Genomic DNA, 22,693 nt, shown 5'->3' with positions numbered 1-22,693 from the left:
CCGTGGCGGGCAGGCCTGGTTAGTTCCTAGAAGTGATTTGTGAGATAGATACAAACAGGTTCAGGCCAGTCTGACCACCCTCTGTAAGTTCTCTAGGGAATTTATAGGAAAGAACATAGGGGTCAACTACAGTCGATGCTTCTGATATATTTCTTAACACCTCCTCAGTCATCTGCAGATTTTTTTTTTCCATGTAAACTTTCGGATCATTTTTCCCCTTGGTCAGGAATGACCAGGAAGTTAGTCTGTGACCTTTACTGTTGATAAACTATGCGGTGGGAGCAGCTCAGTGCTTGTTTTCCAGGGATAAAGATCACCATTAACTCCAACTCATGGTCCTGGATTTTGAACACGTACTAGGCACTAGCTCTGAGGTTCATGCTGCTAGGCCCTTACCTCTCTCTTAGAAAGGCATCCCTGAATTGTGACCTGCACCATGCCTCACACTTCTGGTCCTTGGTTGGCTTATGATCTACTGTGAACACATCTTGTCTGTAGCCCTCCCAGGCAGTTCTCGGTTGCCAATTTCATTACCCAGTTTGTACACAGAAATCTCCCAGTTTTTTTTCTTTTGGGGTCACACCCGGCAATGCTCAGGGGATACTTCTGGCTCTGCACTCAGGAGTTACTCCTGGCTGTGCTCGGGGGACCATATAGGATGCCTGGGATCAGACCCGCGTCGGCCACGTGCAAGGCAAATGCCCTCCCCTGGAGTGATAGTGTCCTATCACTCCAGCCCATGCCAAAGTCTCCCAGAGGAAAGTTTTTTAAGTGTTTTTAGATTATTTACTTTTGTTTTTTTCAGCCACACCTGGCAATGGGTTACTCCTGGCTCTGCACTCGGGAATTACTCCCGCTGGTGGTTGGGGAACCATATGGGATGCTGGGGATCGAAGCCAGGTTGGTCATGTGTAAGGCAATGTTAAATATTGGATAGTGCACTATCCAATATATTATCTCTTCAGCCCCAAAGATTAACATTTTTGGGGGGGGTTATACCTGGTAGTTCTAAGGTTTTACTGCTCAGGGGTCACTCCTCGAAGGGTTCTTGGGACCAAGGCTGTGGTACTGAGAATAGATGGAATCCAGGCTGGCCACATGCAGGGCAAGCGTCCTACTCTCTATAGTATCTATCACTCCAGCATAAAATGGTTTTAAATTATAGGTCATCAAATAATAACAGGACTGACTAAATAATTATTCGCTTAAATATGAAAGTATAAATTTCTGAGGAGATATTGTAAACAACCCATATGTGAATGCCAAAAGTAGATGCTGGTACCCAATTAAGCTCTGCTTTGTTTTCTGCTTACGGGGGTTGGGGTGGGGGGGGAATGTGATACCTCTATTTTGTGGGTTCTGATCAGTAGTTAAGGAAGAGATTTACTAACCATGGACATATTTTCAAATGTTAACAAAATCATATTGAGTTGGATTTTTTGTGTGTCTGTTTTTTTTGCTTTACCATTTTGTCCTTAATCAGCTGAGCTACTTTCTTCTGTGACTGGGCTAATTTTTCCACGGGAAGAGACCAAATGCTTATGGCCTCTTCCTTGGGCTCGGCGTCCTCGCCACTTTCTCCAGATGCACTCGTGGAGTACCACTCCTCTATTTGCTGGTGTGATGGATTCTTGGGTTGTTGTGACCTGGAGATAGCAGAGGAGGACACAGAATCAGATCAGATCTTTGTGCATCTCGAGCAAATCAACATCCTTCCCAAATGTGTGCTATGGATATGATTAAGGATAGAACTAGGTGGGACACTCTTCTTACTCTCAAGCCCAACATTCACACAGAAATGTGATGGGTCAAATTAAACAGACACACAGCCCTGCTCCTTTCTAATTAGTAAAACTAAGCAAGTGATATAAAATGTGGTCAATTATGAAGTCTGTGTGATGAGATTATGGGATTAAATGAGAATCTCATAAATCATGTTAGCATACGTCTGGCATTTAGTGAGTGCTTTTTTCACATTGGCTGTGTCTAGAAGGCTCCATGACTTACTTTAATCATCTATAAATGAGTTAGTGAGTGGGAAGATTTCATATATGCTTTATGTTCTAAAATTTGGCTTCAAACTGGAACATATAATTAAACAACTGTATATAATTAAAAAATAGAAAGAAAATCAACACTTTGAGACTACTTCATATGCCCTCTGATATATTCCTTAAAATACTCATCATTTTAAGTAGCTGACTAAAGAGAATGTGGTCCTAAAAGTAGAGGCAGGGATAAAGTATAAAATCAAAAGAAAAATGGTCTTCCTGAGCCTGGAAAGAGAGCTCAAAGGACTAGAAACCTAGGTTTGATCTCCAAGCACCAAGCTGAGAGTACCTCAGAGCGCTACCAGGTATGGCTGTAAAACGAACAAGCAAAAATGACCTTCTCATTTGTATTATACATAAGAATGTTGAAAAAAAAACTAAGTAAGCTGAAAATATACCTCAGCCCTACCAAATGAAGATATCTAATATGAACTCTGAAAATTATTATTGACATTATAAGTAAGAAAACTAAAATAATAAAGTCTCCCTTTTTTTTCTTTTAAGAAAAACAAAAAGAGACACTGAACAGAGAAGAGGCCAGGCAGTCTGGTGAGCAACGCGGCCGGAGAAATGCTCCGGACCGGAACCCGGCCAACAACACCAGGGATCCAGACGGAGGAGGTACAGCTGGGACACCTTCTCCAAATGGAGCCCTGGCGACACTGAGCAGCAACTAACACGGCTCTGGGTTGCGGGACTGGAACACATCCGAACCGCGCGGCCACACTAGCGGCCGAGCAACCTTTTCTAAAAACTGAAAACATATAATCTTTTAATGGAAAACCAATTATCAAATGCTTCCTTAGTAAGGCTGTCTTTATTGGGGGGAAACTCCAACAACAATAGTGAGTTTTGTTTTGCAATATGGAACGTAATCAAGGTAAAGAGAAAATGAAGTGAAATTCATCAGTTATACAGTGGGGGGTGGGGGGCGGGGGGTATACTGGGGATTCTGGTGGTGGAATATGGGCACTGGTGAAGGGATGGTGTTTGAATATTGTATAACTGAGACATAAACCTGAAAACTGTGTATCTTTCCACATGGTGATATAATAAAAATTAAAAAAAAAAAAGAAAAACAAAAAGAAACAAGCCCAGGAGTAGAAGATTTAACTGGTAAATTCTAACAAAATGTCAAGAATCATACAACATTCATTGTCTACAAATGCTTCCAAAAAAAAAAAAAAACTGAATAAGAGTTAAAGCTTCTTTACTCATTTCATGATACTAACTTTACATTGTTACCAAAACCAGGCAAGGACATAACAGAAATAGAAAATGGTCCAATATTACTGATATACAAAACTCCTCAACAAAATCTTAATCATATCAAATTCAAATAGCACATTGAAAACTATAGAGCTAAATATCCAAAACACAGAGTCAGCAATACTGAAACCATAAGACCCAAACTTTTAACAATGAAATACAGAAAGGTTCCTGTCAAGATGGCAGGCTGTGGGTGGGGGAGTAGAAGAGGGAACTAGGGAGCACTGGTGGAAGGAAGTTGACACTGGTTGTGGGATCAGTGCTAGAGCACTATGTGTCTAAAACCTAACTATGAATTAATTTGAAAATCATGGTGACTTATAAAATTAAATTAAAAAAAGAAAAAATAATACATCATGCCCAAGTGGGTTTCAATCCAGAATTCAAGGATACCAACAGTAAAAAATAAAAGTCATTTAATTATGTTAATAAATGTAGGAAAGCTTTTCATAAGATTCAACATTCATTTGTGACAAAGACTAAAGAAAATGAGATAAGAAGAAAAATTACTTCAAGAGAATAAAGGTCATATCATGAAAAAATACCACAGTTAAACTTTTATAACAATGTGGTCAGAGGGGCTGGAGTGATAGCACAGTGGGTAAGGCGTTTGCCTTGCACACAGCCGACCCGGGTTCTAATCCCAGCATCCCATATGGTCCCTGAGCACCGCCAGGGGTAATTCCTGAGTGAAGAGCCAGGAGTAATCCCTGTGCATCGCCGGGTGTGACCCAAAAACCAAAAAAAAAAAAAAAACAAAAAAAAAACAATGTGGTCAGAGAGCTAGCTCAAAGAGATGAGCACATGTTTTACATGCAGGAGCTTTGGGTTCAATCTTCTGAGCACTGCTAGGTGTGGTCCCAAGTTCCACAGAAAAAATTAAAAATTTTTATATAATTAAAAATATATATTCTCTTGAGATCAAGAATAAAATCACCGGCAGAATCTCCTGCCCCTGCGCCAGGCTATCTTCACCGGGCCCCCCCTGGAGGGGGTGGGTTGATTTTCCCTCCCCACCCCAAGCAGAGGCCTGGCAGCTGAAAACCTCCAGAACCCAGCCACAGCCATGCTCAAGGCCACTCTCCACTCTCCATATGCTTGGATGAGCCTCACCCATGAAGGAACTGTCAGAGGAACCCAGGTATGTGGGACCCGTGACTGAGATCTCCGAGCCTGCTCGGATCAGAAATGGCCCTCCTCTATCCAGATCCCAGTTTTCCAGTAGCTTGGCAGTCACACCCACAAACTGCCCATTGTGCCATTTCATCTCATCAACAGCCAAGACCCAGAGACTATAAAACAAAGCTCCCCAAAGAACGAGATGGAGTATTTCCTGTAGTGCGGCCGCAAATTGGCCACTTGACCTCTTATACTCTATTCCACTGATGTACCTAAAGCAGCATACATGAGTTTGGTTTTAACGTACTTGCTAGTATTCTCTTATATACGGGCTTAAAGGGCCCCAGAATGAAATCAACAACCTTTACATACTTTCCTCTTATTGTGGTGTGAAGATGCTTGCTGGTTGGTTGTGTGTTTGAATTATTATATGTAATGAACTATTGTGAACTACTTTATGAAAATAATATGTATAAAAATGCAAAAAAAAGAAAACAATTCCATTTCAAACAGCTCTCAAAATATGTTTATGGTTAAATTTAACAAAATATAGTACCTATGCAATAAAATTATTTTTTAATTTTAAAAAAGAATAAAATCACCACTATTATTAAAACTAGCACTAAATATAGTACTTGAAGTACCAGCTATAGGAATTAGACAAGAAAAAGCATATAAGAAATAAAACTACCACTCTTTGCAGATGACATTAAAAAAAAATTTTAGGGCTGACCTTCTGGAAAACAATTTGGACGACTCTCAAAAAATTAGATATTGAATTCCCATTTGACCCAGCAATACCACTGCTGGGAATATATCCCAGAGAATCAAAAAAGTTCAATCGAAACAACATCTGCACATGTATGTTCATCGCAGCACTGTTTACAATAGCCAGAATCTGGAAAAAACCCGAATGCCCCAGAATGGATGACTGGTTGAGGAAACTTTGGTACATCTATACAATGGAATACTATGCAGCTGTTAGAAAAAAGGAGGTCAAGAATTTTGTAGTTAAGTGGATGGGCATGAAAAGTTTCATGCTGAGTGAAATGAGTCAGAAAGAGAGAGACAGACATAGAAAGATTGCACTCATCTATGGTATATAGAATAACAGAGTGGGAGACTAACACCCAAGAACTGTAGAAATAAGTACCAGGAGGTTGACTCCATGGCTTCGAGGCTGGCCTCACGTTCCGGGGAAAGGTCAACTCAGAGAAGCGATCACCAACTACATTGCAGTCGAAGGCCATGTGGGGGAAGGGAGTTGCGGGCTGAATGAGGGCTAGAGACTGAGCACAGCGGCCACTCAACACCTTTGTTGCAAACCACAACAGCTAATTAGAGAGAGAAAGCAGAAGGGAATGCCTTGCCACAGTGGCAGGGTGGGGTGGGGGGGAGATGGGATTGGGGAGGGTGGGAGGGACACTGGGTTTACGGGTGGTGGAGAATGGGCACTGGTGAAGGGATGGGTTCCCAAACTTTGTATGAGGGAAGTGTGAGCACAGAAGTGTATAAATCTGTAACTGTACCCTCACGGTGATTCTCTAATTAAAAATAAAAAAAAAAAAAAATTTTAGGGCTGGAGTGATAGCACAGTGGGTAGGGTGTTTGCCTTGCATGCGGCCGACCCGGGTTCGATTCCCAGCATCCCATATGATCCCCTGAGCACCGCCAGGGGTAATTACTGAGTGCATCGCCGGGTGTGACCCAAAAAGCAAAAAAAAATTTTTTTATTAGAGAATCACTGTGATGTACAGTTACAAACTTATGAACTTTTGTGTTTGCATTTCACCCATACAGTGACCGTTTACCCATCCCTCTACCAGTGCCCATTCATCTCCATCAATGATCCGAGTATCCCTCTCACCACCCCACCCCATCCCCCACCACCCCACCCTGCCTCTGAGGCAGGGCATTCCCTTTTGTTCTCTCTCCTTTTGGGTGTTGTAGTTTGCAATAGGGGTATTGAGTGGTCTTCATGTTCGGTCTATAGTCTACTTTCAGTGTGCATCTTCCAACTCAATGGGTCCTCCCCACATCCTCTACTTGGTGTTCCTTTCTCTATCTGAGTTGCCACCCCCCTCCCCCCGCCCTGCATGTAAGGCCAGTTTCCAAGCTGTGGGGCAGACCTCCTGGTCCTTATCTCTACTACTCTTGGGTGTTAGTCTCCCACTCTGTTATTTGCAGATGACATTAAAAAAAAAAAATCTGCTGCTTTCTTTTTTGTTTGTTTGTTTGTTTCGGGGGGCCATAGTTGACTGTGTCCAGGGGTTTTCTGTCTCTGCACTCAAGAATCACTCCTGGCAGTGCTTGGGGGACCATATGGGATGCTGGGGATAGAACCTGGGTTGGTCACATGCAAGACAAACTCCCTACTCTCTATATTGCCCTTATACCCCCTGCAAATGATGTTTTATACAAAATAACTAAAGGTATCTATATAAAAATTATTTTTTAATTCCCCCCCACTTTATTTGAAACACTATGGTTTGCAAAGTTGTTCGTAATGATTTGCTACAGGCACTAAATATTCCAACATCAATCCCACCACCATTGTATCCTTCCCTCCACCATTGAAGAAAATTATTTCAATGAGAAATGAATAAAGTCCCAAACTAAAAATGTATAACAAAGATTTTCTCACATTTCTATTTATACACAATGAACCATCATAAAAAGAAATTGAGACTGTCATCCTTGTAGCATAGTGATTGACCAGGATCATATGGTCAGAATGCTAACTACTTTATTGACATGACAAGGCCTGCCACCACCCAGGCCTGCCCAGGTGGCTCTCAAGTAGACTGCATGAGCCTGTAGCCTTAGTCTCTGAGTAGCTCCATGCCCATCTTTATTCCCACCAACATATGCCTAACGAAATGTGCTGGCAGGACAGATAAAGCTGGGTGGGAAGTGTTTCAAAATTCTTGCTGCAAAAATAGGTGGTAGGTTAGTAAAGCAGCATGGAAAAAGACAATGAAAAAAATTCTACAAACCATATTCAGTGCTTGTAAATATTTCTAGAGGTTAGGTTGAAAAAAAGATGACCTTATTACTGAATTTGGCAGACTTGACAAGACTGATACTAGGTAAGCATATTTTCAATAAAGAAGAGGTTCAAAGGCAGAATAAACTCCATAGCGACACTGTTACCCATATTTGTCACTAAGAATAAGGTAGTAATAAACATTATTTGTAATGTCACAAGTAAAATTATATTTAATATATACATTATAAAGAAGTAAAGAGGTTCAACATAATGTTTTAAAACAGTTGGAGGAAGGCTGGAGAGAGAGAGTACAGAGGGTAGGACACTTGCCTTGCCTGAAAATCACCCAGATTCAATCCCCTGCATTCCACATGGTTCCCCAAATACTTCTAAAAGTAATTCCTGAGTGAGAGCCAGGAGTAGTTTCTGAGAATTGCCAGGTATGTAGCTCACACCAAACCCAAGCCAACCAAACCACCAAAACAGTTGGAGGGACCCAGAGTGATAGTGCAGTAGGTAGGCTGCATGTCTTGTACACGATTGACTCAGGTAAGATCCCCCATACTCCTCATGGTCCCCTGAACCCACCAGGAGTGATCTCTGAATAAAGTCAGGAGTAATACCTTAGTACTGCCTGGCTGTGGCCCCAAGTCTTCCACCCTCCAAATAATAACGAGTTTGAGAATGTGTTTAGGGATATCAGCTCTTACAGCAGACCAACTACTACAAGGGAGAACCCTGAAACAAAAAGCATACGTTGCTATTCCTATCAATACACTAGTATCCTTGATGAGAGACCCATGAAGGATATCCACTAGCAAATCAAAACCAACAAGAGTATAAAACCAGATTTTGGAAGTGATGAAACAGAAGAGTGGATTAGATAGAACATGTTCACCTGGGTGCCATCGATTCATTTTTCCAAAGAATGAATAATGAAAAAAAACCTCATCACCGAACAAGGTTAAACAAAGAGAGGGTCAATACAACACACAGAAGCTGTGTGTCTTAAAGACTGAAAGCTATCTAATTTAAACCACAGGTCTTATGTGATGTTCACAGGTCATTGTTGGTTCATCAGTCACAGAGCTGCTGGATGTTGGTGGTGGGTGAGGATGTGTTCAGGAAGGGAGAGAAGGACTATGTGCAGGTTCTCTGTACTGTCAGCTCAGTTTTGTTGGGGCTGGACTGAGCCATTAGGGTGAGCCCAGGTAGACTGTACCATATGACGTCCAGGAACATAGGGACCCATGAAAATGGGCAAGATTTCACGTGTACTCTGACTGGTTTGGATGAAGCTGAACATCTTTTTCCTTTAAGCTGCCTTCAGTAAATAAGTTCATACATTTAAGTATATTGAAAGCGTCAGTTTTTCCTTTTCTCATAGAAGCCCAGCCTGATCTGGCTCTTCCCCAGCTTGTTTTGGGGATACAGATTTCAAGTGTCAGCCCACTTTGTTTTGGAATGCAAGCTCAAAGACTTGTAGCCCAAGAGAGGTTTTGTTTTGTATCTCTTTCCTTAAGGCAAAATACACCTGCCTTCGGATACAAGGAAACAATCACATGTTTTACTGCCTTAATGCTCTTTTTGTAACTGCTTTTGATGATGTCACTGTATTATGTCCTTTAGGGGTATCATGATCAATAAAAGGAGATTTCGGGGCTGTCTACCTTTGTCACAGGTCTGAGAGAACCTGGGCCCTCCATGACAAATTTCTTTCACGTTCTTTGTCTCAGCACCTCTGACTGAACAAATATTTACACAACACAGTTTGTGTCTTAGTGGTTCAGGTTGCTTCAGAGAAATGATGAACTAATAAATAGGAGCCAGAGAGATTCTTTGGTGTTTCTACATTTGAAAGATGTGGAAGGAGATAAGAAATATGAAGGACATTCATCATTCCAAGGTAAAAGTTATCTGCAACAACTCTTATTGATAAAAAGTTAAAATTTGCTGTTTATAATAAGATTGTAAACCCAGGTGTGTGTAATCCCATCAATGGCCAACATACAGAGAGAGACTTAAAAGCAAGCTCTCAGAAGAGAGTGACTCAGAGAGTCTCTTGCCCGGACGCCTGGCTGTCTTCCCTGGGGCCCCTCTGAGGGGATGAGCTCCAGCTTCCCTCCCCACCCCCCGAGCAGAGCTCCCGGCGGCGGAGAACCACTGGAGCCTAGCTGCAGCCATGCTGGAGGCCCCTCTCCACACATTCGGACAGGCCTCATGCATGAAGGTACCGGCAGAGGAACCTAGGTGTGTGTAATTCCATCAACAGCCAACATCCAGAGAGAGAGAGACTTAAAAGCAAGCTCTCAGAAGTGCGCAGCTGCAAAGCGGCCGCAATATCATGTAGCCTGCTTCTCCCTCTGGGAGAAACTGGCAAGCTTCTGAGAGTTTCCTGCCCACATGGGACAGCCTTGCAAGCTTTCCATGGTGTATTCATATGCTAAATCCAGTAACAAGCTGGATCTCTTTCTCCTGACCCTGAAAGAGCCCCCAGTGTGACATCGTTGGGAGGGGCAAGAAAAACTCAGGGAAAGGACGAAATGAGAGGTTACTGAGCCCGCCCGAGAAATCAGTGATTAACGGGATTTTCGTGATTTGTGATTCGTGATAATAAGATTAAGTTTTGGAGGATATGTCTGTTTGATAAAATGGGAGCATTTTTCTGAAAAAGTTTAAAGCTTGGAGGATAATTTCCTGATAATGTGGAAAACAGACAACTTTAGAGAAACTTAAATTTTGTTATATAGGAGGCTGAGGGCCATTTCCAGTGATTCTTGACCCACTGGTGCCAGGTCTGATGGTTAGTGCCTGTGTCCAACAGTGCTAGGGGCCACAAGGGCCAGCCTGGCAGTGCTCAGGTATCACTAAGGCTACACAAGACTAGTGCCAGGATTGAAACTCAGGGTCTCACGCATGGCAAGGCATGTGCTTCACCTCTCTGAACTATCTCACCAAGGCTGTCTGTATTTTTTACTGTAAGTAATTTTAGTTGAATATTAATCTAGCAAGAAACTAGATTAATTTTTGTAAAAATCGTGATTTTTTAATAAAAATAAAGTGATTTATTCTATTTTTTGAAGTTTATAATATATACTTAGTTGGTTACGCATAGTCAATAAAGCCATTCTTTTATTTTAAAATAATTGGAAATGCTCACTCTGGGTAAGAATTGCATGCTGAAAGTAGGTAAAGGAACAAACAGAATAACCTCATAGTATCTGTATTGCAAACCATAATGCCCAAAAGGAGAGAGATAGAGACAGAAAGAGAGGGGGTAGGGAGAGGGAAAGAGAGAGAGAGGGAGAACAAAAGTGCCTGCCATAGAGGATGGTGGGAGGGAAACGGGTCATTGATGATGGGAAATGTACACTAGTGGAGGGATGGGTGCTGGAACACTGTATGACTGAAACCACTGAAACCTGCTTATGAACAGCTTTGTAACTGTGTATCTCACTGTGACCCAATAAAAAAAGGAAAAGAAAAATAATTTTTTTAAATAAAGTACTTAAATTTAAATAAGGATTTTACCCCAAAATACCTAGAAATAAGGAGATGAAAGACATGGAAGATGATATGACACTCTAAAAGAAACCGAAGATACTAAAAGTAGAACTATGTTCATGGTTTGGCAGAATTAAAATGGTATAATTAAGTTTAATTGAAATTCCATTTAAAATCTAATACAACAGGCAAATTCAATACAATTCCTATCAAACTCTCACTGAACGAGGTCTGGAAATAATATCGGGGTTGGGCCAGGGGTCTTTGGTTCTTCTGTGGCATAAAGGTGAAATATCTGCTTACATCTAAACCTCAAGACCCAAAATATGAATAGAATGTAGGCGCTCTCTCCACCGAGATGAGATCCGGAGTAGCCGCACATGAAACGGCCCCTCTGCTCCTAAAAGACTATGACCCCAGGGGCCTACTAACCACTTTTGACACCCAGCGGCTTCTTACAGAAATGCATCTAGACTGTGAACTGAGTTACAATCCCATGCTGCCCCGGGAGGGGAAAGGTTTTTCTCTCTCAGCCTTTTCTTTTGGCGACTTCTGCAGAAATCTCTCTGGACTTAATTACTAAATATCACAAATCCCAAACCGAGCTCATATATTCTTCATTCTCAGCAATGGCAAACAAATTATCAAATGATACCTTTTCAGCAGGTTTGATTGTTGGGGGAAAATTCTAAATAATAATAATTTTCTGTTGAAATATTGAATGTATTCAAAGTATAGAGAGAATAAAGTGAAGATCATCAGCCACAGCGGTCGGGGGATGGGAGGGAGGGTATACTGGGGTTCTTGGTGGTGGAACATGTGCACTGGCGAAGGGATAAGGATCTGATCATTGAGTGACTGAGACTTGAACCTGAAAGCTTTGTAACATTTTTCATGGTGATTCAATAATAAAAATAAAAGAAGCCCACCAAACTCAATGAACTAAGACACCACCAGGCTAACCAGCTCAGTAAATCCTCAGATATACTTAAGTACACGACTGTGAGATATAACAGTGATCACAAATTGACTTTGATTAATGCAATTTCATCTACCATTTTCTTGCTAAAGCAGTATGAAGTTATTTTTGCACTTACTGGAGGGGCAGGCTTATGAGATGAGAGGAAAATTGGGGATACTGATGGAGGGAAGACCTCCCTGCTGGTGGGATTTGTATTGGAACATTGTATACCCAAAACAGCTATATTATGAACAACTTTGTAAATTATGATTTTATAATAAATTTTTATAAACAGTATGTTAAACAGTATGAAAACACATATATGTCAAAGGAACAAAACTCAGAAATAATATTATACATATGTATAGACAACTATAAGGCAGAGTTTGGCAAGCTATCTGTGGTGTATTCGATATGCCAAAAACAGTTACAAGTCTCACAATGGAGACCTTACTGGTGCCCGCTCGAGCAAATCGATGCGCAGCTGGATGACAGTGTTACAGTGCATAGACAAGTAACTTACAACAATACAGACAACTAACTTATGGCAAAGGAGCTAAAGAGCAGGCAATAGAGAAGGGAGAGGACTTACAATAAATAGCACTGGTATTATTGCAAGACATTCAAAAGAATGAATCTAGAGCTGGAGTGATAGCACAGCGGGTAGGGCATTTGTCTTGCATGCAGCCAACCCGGGTTCGATTCCCAGCATCCCATATGGTACCCTGAACACTGCCAGGGGTAATTCCTGAGTGCAGAGCCAGGAGTGACCCCTGTGCATCGCCGGGTGTGACTCAAAAAGCAAAAAAAAAAAAAAAAAAAAGAAAAAAAAAGAATGAATCTAGACCACTGTATTACACCAGACACAAAAATGGAACGTGAGACCTGAAATCATAAAATAAACAGAAGAAAATATAGGTGATAAGCTCTATGACACTGGCCTTCACTGTCAATGTCATCCCGTTGCTCATCGATTTGCTCAAGCGGGCACCAGTAACTTCTCTATAGTGAGACTTGTTGTTACTGTTTTTGGCATATCGAATACACCACGGGTAGCTTATCAGGCTCTGCTGTGCGGGTGAGATACTCTCGGTAGCTTGCCGGGCTCTCTGAGAGGGGCAGAGGAATTGAACCCGGGTTGGGCAAGGCAAGCGTTCTACCACTGTTCTATAGCTCCAACCCGACACTGGCCTTACTGGATACATATACAACAGGAGAAACAAAAGCAAAAATTAACAGATGTGTGATTACATCAAACTTAAAAGCATAGCTACAAAGGGATATTGTAATAAAACTGATATTAAAACACATTATAGAAATGCAATCTTCTAGTTAATATATGTACAAAGATTCTCATTTGGCTTTATCTGTAGTGGTTGGTTCCACTGCATCAGGCCACTGAGTTTGATGTTAAGATTCCGTGATACTTACAGATGGAAGCAGTAATCCCAGCCCCTGTCATTTCTGACAGTTGGGATGCAGATGGGGCGGTTTTGCATCATCTCTTTAGCCAGAATCACGTGAGGTCAGCTTTGGAAGAAAAGGTTAAGAAATTTGTTCTATTTCCCTTCCACTGGATGTTATTAACAACTGAACCTACCCAAATATATAACTCATCTTTTTTTTTTCTTTTTGGGTCACACTCGGCCATGCTCAGGGGTTACTCCTGGCTCTGCACTCAGGAATTACTTCTGGTGATGCTGGGGGGGACCATATGGGATGCTGGGAATCGAACCTGAGTCGGCCACATTCAAGGCAAACGCCCTACCCGCTGTGCTATTGCTCCAGCCCAATATAACTCATCTTTAGCCCCCAAACAGACTAGGCAGTTTCAGACTTAAAGAGTGCAAACCCCTTGGAAATGAAAGATATTAGCCAAATTAAATCTCAATTAAAGTTTTTCTTAATTTCTACTATTACTTCCAAATTTTCTGAAGTTTTTTAAAAACTCCTGAAAGTCATCACATTCACACCTATGGATTCGTTAAACCCATGATGTTTCTTCAGTGAGATAATGACTGGCTTCAAGCAAAGCAACTGCTCTCCGCACATCCTTAAGCATGGCCTGCTAATTCTTCTTGATCCCTCGGGCCATCTCAGTATTTAACAGAAATTTTGATTAGATTCTATTACATAGTGAAAAAATTAATGAACACACCTACTTTTGTAGCTATTTTTGTTAGCTGATGGGGGGGGCTGACTGAAACTCACAAAGTCATTTGAAATTATTTGTGATGTTCAACTCTCACGGCTAGTCATCCCTATCGCTGATGCCAAATCTAAACCAGATGCTCAGATGTTGATGAAACATGAAGTTCTACCAACCTGAGGCTCCGTTCACCTTGCAGAATGTCATTCATTCCCACCCAAACGGACTCGGCCACAAGAACACGCACAACCCAGAAACCAAAAGGGCAGAGACACGACTTTGTCTTCCTAATCTCCATTTTCAAAACTGTGGCCAAGGCAAAAAAAGGATCTGGACTTCTCAGCCCCCTAAACTCTGTTTTGACGAGGTTCCGTGCAAGCCCTGAATCCTAACCCGCAAGCGTTGGCATTTTCTTGCCAATGCAAATCGCTGCCTTCCTTTCCGCAGTGCTCTCTCCCTGATTCCTAAACCCTGACGCCACATCCCGAGATTTGTAGGCGCTTCTTGACTTCATCCCCGTTTCCGTTCTCGCAGTTGTGCGGGGCGCCGCATTTCTAAGCCTCCACGTGGAGGAGGGCGGCACCGAGCTCCCGCGGCGTACCAGGTACTGGGCAGCGGGCCGGGAGGTTCCGCCGGGCTCTTGGGCCTCCTGGGCTCCTCGCCCCGGGCTTGCTCGGCTTTCCCTGGCGGCGGCGGCGTGCTGGCCTCGCGGACCTTGCTTGAGGACCCGCAAAAGCTGTTTCGCATCACAAGCAGCTCCCCCAAGCCCCGTGTTTGCATCCACATCCGAGCTTCTGGTGCGCCAGGCAACGAAGTTGCTATGGAAACGGAACGCGTCGGCGCCTGCAGCCTTGACAACGCGGGCAATTCCGCATACACACACACACCCCCTTCCGCCTCGGGCCACCCGTCCAAGTGCAGCTTCTGCCGCATCCTCTTTCCGGTCTCCGACGGCGTGACGCAAGCGACTTCAGGTTCCAAATTTCTCTCCTGTCGTTGGAATGTTCTGGATGGTCCATTTTGAAGGCGGATTAAGTCCCATCCGAGCATGGCCGACAGCTCTGGGGTCCACAACCCTACCCCAGTAAAGGGTACGCTGTACGCAGCTTTATACAACCCGCGGACCCTTGGAACATTCCCCCCGCCCCACCTCCCCCCCCCCAACCCCCCGCAGCTACCGGGCTGGACCTGGGAGGGAAATGTTCAGCTATTCAGTGTTGGTGGTGATGCCTCTTGAGGCAGATTTGAGACAAAGTTAATTGGGAAAGGGAAGCACAGGAAATGAATAGCATAAAAACTGGACCGCAAGTTCTGCTAAGGATGAGCGCTTAAGAGAATATTTTCTAGAGGGAAAGGTATGTTTCGCAAACATCAGGCCTGGAGCCACAGGTTACGCAGCTATAAATTCTTCTACCGTTGCTCTTCAAGCGGCGAGGAACGCCCACTCTGATACCACACCTCGTAGGCGCTGGCTGGGGCATTGGTGGCCAGAGCTGCCCGGTGTCCGGCAGTCTTTGCTGTCGTAAGAGAGTTTTCATAAAGCTTATGTGGAACTAGGGGCTTATGACAAGCCAAGTTGTAGCTTATCTATCCCCCTTGTTTTCAGAAACGAGCAGTCTCGGTAAAGAAGGAAAATATTTACCAAACTTGAAAGGTTAGTGTGTACTTTGGGTGTTCGTTTTTTCCAGTTCTAAGGTTGAAGTTTAATTGCTATTGATTCAAGACTGCCAAGCTAGCCTTTCTGTAATGAGGGTGTAGGCGCTGTTTAGGTAAGTATTTAAATATCTTAAGTAAAACCATGATAGGCATTAGTACAATGTTTAAATAATATTCTCAAGTTACTGAGCCAAAATTTTAGGTCAATCTTATCCTCTTTCTTTTCTTTTTTTTTGGGGGGGGGTCACACCTGGCAATGCACAGGGGTTACTCCTGGCTCTGCACTCAGGAATTTCTCCTGGCGGTGCTCAGGGGACCATATGGGATGCTGGGATTCGAACTCGGGTTGGCCGGGTGCAAGGCAAATGTCTTACCCGCTTTGCTATTGCTCCAACCTCTCTTTATTGATTTCTAAGAAAGCCTTTGACATGGAATAAAAATGAGAGCAATAAACTTGTCTTCAAATGTTGAGGGTTTGGTTTTGACTGTGTGGCCAAAAGCAAGTCACATCCCATTGAGTCCTCAAGTTTTGTTCTTGTTTTTTGGGGGGCCGCATTTAAAGGTGTTCAGAGGTCACTCCTGGCGTGGGTATTAGTGGTGGTGGTAGTGAGTGTGTGGTCCTAGGTCTCCTCTGTGCAAAACATACTTAGCCTATTGCATCCTCTCTGCCCCTTTCTTTTTTGCCCTTGAGAGTATTTATATCACTTGCTTTTAAAAATTCTTTCCAGTCTCATGATTTTGTGATGACAATTTGCAGACTATCATGGACTAGAAATAATATTTAACATGTCTGGGGATAAAAAGGAAGAATAATTTCCCTGTTCTCTAACAATTATTATCCTACTCTTTGTTAAGATGGTCTGCGTCGCATTGAAATGCCATTCTGTCATTCCAGGAAATAGCTATGAAGTGGCTAGGATGCTAAATGTAACTTCTATTTCCGGAACAGTTGCTTTTTTGGGTAATTGCGAAGAGAAGTAAGATTTGGGAAAATCTTACTGAATTCCCGTTCCTACAACTGACCTTGTTTCTGTAAAAGCTGATCAAGTTAAAAGAACTTTTAGGAATCTTAGGGTTTCATACCTTATTGTTGTTGTTGTTGTTATTATTATTTTGGCCAACTAAGCTTGTCTTCACAGAAGAGCCTTTTGATAGTTGAGGTGTGAGGTAGGGTTATGAACTCTGGGATGGAATGTTCATATACTCTGGAACCAGTGCACTCAGAATAGGTTCACTCACATTCTCTCTTGTGGTCCTGAAGTAGAAGCTTAAGTGCTTGACGCAGAAACCACAGAGGAAACCCATACAGAGAACACTTCTAGACTTGCAACTCCAAATCAAGTTTGCTTATCTCCAAATTACTTATTCAAGCCCAGGAGCTATGAAGTGTTAAGAACAAGGAAATCCAAATGAACCTTCTCTTGAATAGTTTAATTTTGTAAAAACACATTTTTTTTCCTGACCTTTCAAGGGAGGGTTAGATGCCTGGTGTGAATCTGAGTCTCCTGTCCACAGCCTCATGGTTGTGCTCCCAATCATAACATTTCTCCATTTATTTGTGAGTCTCACATTTCCCATGTATCTGTGTACCCACCCCCAACAAAACACCTGTGGAAAACTGACCTCATGCTTGACATTGTTTTGTTCATTAGAGAAGCGGTAATGAACACCAACAGACCAAGATTCTGCTCTCCTGGATCTTCTATTTGACTGAAAAATCCCTAACAAAACTGCTAATGAAACTATGGGATTTCTGAAAGCTAGAAAGAGGCACGTGACTTAGGAAATAAATTAGGTCAAAAAGGCCCTTTTATCCAGTCACTTTCTTTTTTTTTTTTGCTTTTTGGGTCACACCCAGCGATGCTCAGGGGTTACTCCTGGCTTTGCACTCAGGAACTACTCCTGGCGGTGCTTGGGGGACCATATGGGATGCCAGGGATCGAACCCGGGTCGGCCGCGTGCAAGGCAAACGCCCTACCCGCTGTGCTATCACTCTGGCCCCCTATCCAGTCACTTTCGAAGGGGGATAGAATGAGCCAAACTTCAGGGCTCCATCCCTCCTTCAGTCAGGAGAACCACTTTAGAAGATGAAAGGAAAGCCAGGCAAGAGATCTAGGAAGTCAGGTGGGCTTGCAGAAGACTGTGCTAGCTGATAACAGTATAACTCTAGGAGTCTTGTATGACAAGGTGACATTGAGCAGAGAACTCAAGGAAGTGAGATGCCGGGCCAATGTATAAAAACAGTATTCTAAGATGACAGTAGCAGAGGGCAAAGTCCCTAAGCTAGGAGCAAGTTCAATTAAGTTCAAGGAACAGCAAAAGGGCGATGAAGAGGCAAGGAGAAATGAGGCAGGGTCAGTTGAAGGACAGTATTAGATCCTTCGGAGGCCTTATATGCCGACTATCCGTCTAAGTATCTGGTCCCCGGGGACCTGCCGGCTATAGGCTTTGAGCGCCCTGTTTATGAGCAGGGGCTTCGTGTCTGGCTTGTTCGTGTTGAATCATGTTGAATGAGCCAGTGAGCTCCAGCAGCTCTGCAGTGGGACTCTGGCCTCTCAGTGTGTATCTGTTTCCTGCTGCTGCTGTAGCAAACAGCACACACAACTAATGTATGTTCATTATCCCAGAGCTCAGCCACTGTACTGGAGACAAGGTGTAGGCAAGATGAGTCCTTTCTAAGGGCTCTTGAGAATTTGGTCTTTTCTAATTTCCAAAAACTGCCTGTATCCCTTGGCTTGTGGTCTCTTTACCTTTATCACTACCAGGGTAGCATCTTTGAATCTTTTGAATTGGAAGCATGCCACATTGTTCTGATAATGTTGGGTCCATTTGTCCAGATTCCTCTATTTTCAGCTCAGCTGATTAACAATCTTAATGCTTTTTGTTGCTTTTTTTTTTAAGGCCGCACCAAATGGTGCTTAGGGCTTACTCCTGGCTCTGAGTTCAGGGATCCCTTCTGTCGGTGCTTTGGGACAATATGGGGCACCGGGCTTCTACCATGGGTCAGCCACATACAAGAGTCCTACCTGTTGTATTATTGCCACGACGCCCAGAAACCTTAATTCTATCTGCAAACTTTTTGTTGTTGTTTTGGGGTCACATGCGATGATGTACAGGGGTTACTCCTGCACTCATGGAATGCTGGGAATATAACCTGGGTCGGCCGTGTGCAAGGCAAACATTCTACCCGCTGTGCTATTGCTCCAGCCCCTCTATCTGCAAACTTAATTCCCCTTTGCCATGCAGTTTGTTACAGAATCTGGGGATTAGGATGTGAAGGGACATCCTGAGAAGGGACAACTGTTATTTTACTAGGCAGAATAATTTTAACGTCTGGAGATGGCCCAGAGGACATCCATGCTCTCTTTCCCATCAAAAACTATTTAGTAGTGTCTTGTCTGTCTCCTCTTTCTTTCCGCTCACCTGCTAGTCATGAACTGGTCAATCCAGTCTCAAGTCTTAAGCAGTTTTCTCCCATTATGCCTGGGTTAGAACACCTGTAAAAACATCATTTCTTCCCTTCCACTCACTTTTAAGTACTCTGGATTTCCTTCTTCAAGGACCCATTCTATTTGCTGGAAGCATCAGCCAAGGTTGACTGATCTCTCACTTAGCCCTCCTAACCCTTTTATGGTGATTATCATGGTTCAACAATTATCCTTTGCTTCACAAACCCACCACACTCTCCCATAATGCTTGATGATTCTCTGTCCTCAGCTGCAAACAGAAATTGCTCATCTGGGAATGCCTTGTCTGTTGCTTTTCCCAGTACACTCATGTTGGATCCTGCCTCTTCACTTGGTTTGAACATCATAGCCACCTAGTAGGGAATGTGGCTCTTGGCACTCAACATTCCAGTCGTGACACACTGCAACAGATTGGCTTCAGTCCATCTTGGGGGTGGGAGCGAGAGCAGGTGCAAGGAGAGAGCTCAGCAGAAAGGGGCATGTGGCCTGGTAACCCTAATTCCAGCCCCAGTACCACATGACCATCCCCCATGCATACCTGGGCGTGGCTCTGGAGGGCCCCAGTGCTATAGACGCCTCGTACCTCCGCATCTGGGGGCTGTAGCACTCAACTACCTGGCACAGTTAGCCAAATATCACTGGGAGTTGCACTTGGATGTCCAGTCCACAGCTTGGGCGCTCCCCCCAGCCCTGTCGCCCAGACCCCAAACGTTCTGGGAACATTTTGCCTATGCCGTGCCACAGGTTTGTTAACTTTAAAATGGGGTGGCTTTCATAATCAAATGCTTTGGAGTCTGTTAAGGAAAACATACGGATCACTCAACCAATGGGAAGACAAAACTCATTCAGTGTGATGATGCAGAGACTAATCCGCTGCCCACCACCCGCCCCCACCTGTACTGCCCAGTGGGAACTAATTGCCCATGAAACTAGGAATTTGAAAATTATCTCCTCCAATCCTCATACACATGCAGAAAGATATTTACATACATGATAGTCTCTGTCTTTTTTTTTCTTCTTCTTTTTGGGCCACAGCCAGCAATGCACAGGATTACTCCTGGCTCTGCACTCAGGAATTATTCCTGGTGATCCTCAGGGGCCATATGGGATGCTGGGAATTGAACCTGGTCAGCCACATGCAAGGCAAATGCCCTACCCGCTGTGCTATCGCTCCAGCCCCTCTGTGTCATTTTTATGGACAAAATAATACTGGAAGCAAATAAATGCAGATGAGGAGCGGGAGAGACAGTATAAGTTTAACATGTGATTGATCCTGGTTGGTCTCCAGGAGATCCCCTGAGCACTAGTGGGGTGGCCTTGGCAGTCTCTGACACCACAGGATCCAAGGAGCACTGCATCCTCAGGTCCTAGCAGTGAACTGTGGGGCCTAATTTGCCACAAACGACCAGAAATGGCCCTTAAGCCCCCGTGCACTGCTTGGGAGCTCCCCCTCCAAATATACAGACAGCACAATTGTACTATGAAACATCACACAGCACTTTAAAAGGATGAGATGCATGAGCCGACAGAGAACAATCTCCAAGACCACCACCAGAGATGCAAAAGGAAACCAGTTTATTTTCTGCAACGCCCTCTGTCAATTACAAAGGCAAACCACTAATATATAACTTTTTAATATTTAATCAGGGTACTCGTAATAAATATGCATCCTGAAAACAAGATAAAAGGCTACACTTTGTCAGGCATCCTAGAAAATGTCTCAAGTTTTATACTCTGCAGCATTTCTCTGCCGGATGGGGCCTGAAGGAAGGGGGCGGTGTTTCATGTTTTAAGTGCGGTGACCAAAAAGTCTTTTCACATTTCTTTGGAGCATTTGTGAACGTGGTTAAAACTATGATAAACGACTTGAAAAAAACAGTCACACTGAGCTTGAAAGCCACGTTTTGCTTGGCGGCTTACTGCTGGTGGTCATCTGATGAGAGGTTAACACACCCTCGAGTACAGCTGAGTGTCGTGGGCGCCAGGTAGCCCTGCAGCGCCTGGGCTTCTAAGAGCAGGACCCCTCTTCTAGTTAGCCACCTGCCAGCAATCTGTGTACTCAGTTGACATCTGTCAATAGGATCAACGCCATCAGGGAAGCTGCAAGCATGTTTGAAACATTTTTTAACCTGAAAGTAAAGCAAACAGAATAGTTTCTGCCAAGATCGTTGCCTGGCACCATCACGTTGTCTATACCAGGATTGGAAGTTTCAAAGGTGAAAAGCTTGCTTGGTCCTCTAGTCCTTCCAGAAATCATGTAGGGACACCCTAGAGCTAGGGCATTCAGAAATATCCGAAGGGTAAAAAGCCATTTGAGATATTCATACACAGACGACATTCGTAGGGCAGACAAAACCCACTGCAGGAAGTCGAGGGCTATTGGCAGCAACTTGTATCGAATCTGAGATACCTAACTATCTTTCGCTATAGTCAAAAACTCGGGAGGAAAAAGTTATATTCTGAGAAAGTCTTAAGCATGGTTACCTAAAAAATATCTTGTTAATATAGTCTACAGTAAATTTCACTTATTTATGGGTATAGATAGGAAAACATCTTTAAGAGCCAATAAAAATATTGTAGAGGGGAAAAATAAAAACACTTTAAAAAAAACTGAGGTTAAGAACGCTGAGGCATTTCTTTTGGCTGTAAACACGCAGTTTACTGTCCCTTGTTGAAACGAAAACGTTCAGATTTCCTGAGTTTTACAGAGAACAGCAGGAGGCAAGTGTGCATAGACGATCTGCAATAGGTCAACAATTTACTTCAAAAAAAGCATTTTAAAAAGAAAACTGGCTTTTGTTTTGAAGGTTCGGAGTTTAGTGGACCGGTGCTCATCCAACTGTGCGGTGGACCAGCGGGGAGATGAGAGAGATAAGGCAGCTGGGGACAGAAGATGGAATTTGAGTTTCAAATCCACGGGCTCGCATCCGGTCTTAGGTGTGCTCGGTAGAAACTACTGCCACCTTGACCTGGTGAGACTTGAAACCACGGTGTGGGACTGGAAACCGTGGGGCAAACGAGTCTGCCACGCTGGGCAGCACAGCCCAGAGAGAGGAACTGAGGCAGCCCTCACCTTGTGACAGTGCCCAGGACCGCACGCAGCTCGGCTACTACTAGGGTAACAAAGAGGAAGTATACCAGCCAGTGGCGGTGGCCTGGGAATCTGAAGAGTCAGATGGGCTGAGGGCCTGTCACCTCAGCCGCTTGGCAGTCCCTCCACAGTTCCCGGGTCAATCTTCTCTTGGGAACCAAGAGGGAAGCTTTCGGAAAAGGAAGAAGCTAGGCTAGGTCACTGAGAACATGAGAACAGGGGCCAGTGCTGGCCAGGGGGTTCGAATCGAACACAGAGATGGACAACAAGGGGGCAGTGTCCTGCCAGGGAATCCATTTTACTTCTTCTGAGATTGGTGTTTACACATGGTGAGGATCTGCTTCAGGACTTTCTGGACGTCTTCGTCCATCTGGCCCTAAAGGAAACACAAACAAAAACCCACTCATTAGGCCCAAAGTCAAGTCTTAGCATTCTCT

The 22,693-nt window shown here is 43.6% G+C and overlaps 2 protein-coding genes across 6 annotated transcripts in view; both read right to left on the bottom strand.

The window, feature by feature from the left end:
• TTC23L (tetratricopeptide repeat domain 23 like) overlaps positions 1–14,834 on the bottom strand; it is a 63,464-nt gene extending 48,630 nt beyond the window's left edge. The window contains 3 exon segments of the mRNA XM_055126286.1: positions 1,466–1,646; positions 13,325–13,423; positions 14,644–14,834. Of these exon segments, the coding sequence (XP_054982261.1) occupies positions 1,466–1,646; positions 13,325–13,395 (252 nt within the window). The 5' untranslated portion in view covers positions 13,396–13,423; positions 14,644–14,834.
• A 5,899-nt stretch (positions 14,835–20,733) lies between these two features.
• The window catches only part of RAI14 (retinoic acid induced 14), a 163,434-nt gene continuing 161,474 nt past the window's right edge, over positions 20,734–22,693 (bottom strand). For all 5 annotated transcript variants that reach the window (XM_055147289.1, XM_055147292.1, XM_055147276.1 and 2 more), the window contains one exon: positions 20,734–22,632. In XM_055147289.1, the coding sequence (XP_055003264.1) occupies positions 22,555–22,632 (78 nt within the window). In that variant the 3' untranslated portion in view covers positions 20,734–22,554. The remainder of the gene's footprint in view (positions 22,633–22,693) is intronic.

This window comes from Sorex araneus, chromosome 1 (genome assembly GCF_027595985.1).
Source record: "Sorex araneus isolate mSorAra2 chromosome 1, mSorAra2.pri, whole genome shotgun sequence".
In the NCBI taxonomy this organism is placed as follows: Eukaryota; Metazoa; Chordata; class Mammalia; order Eulipotyphla; family Soricidae; genus Sorex; species Sorex araneus.
This window is presented reverse-complemented; position numbering and strand designations above follow the sequence as displayed.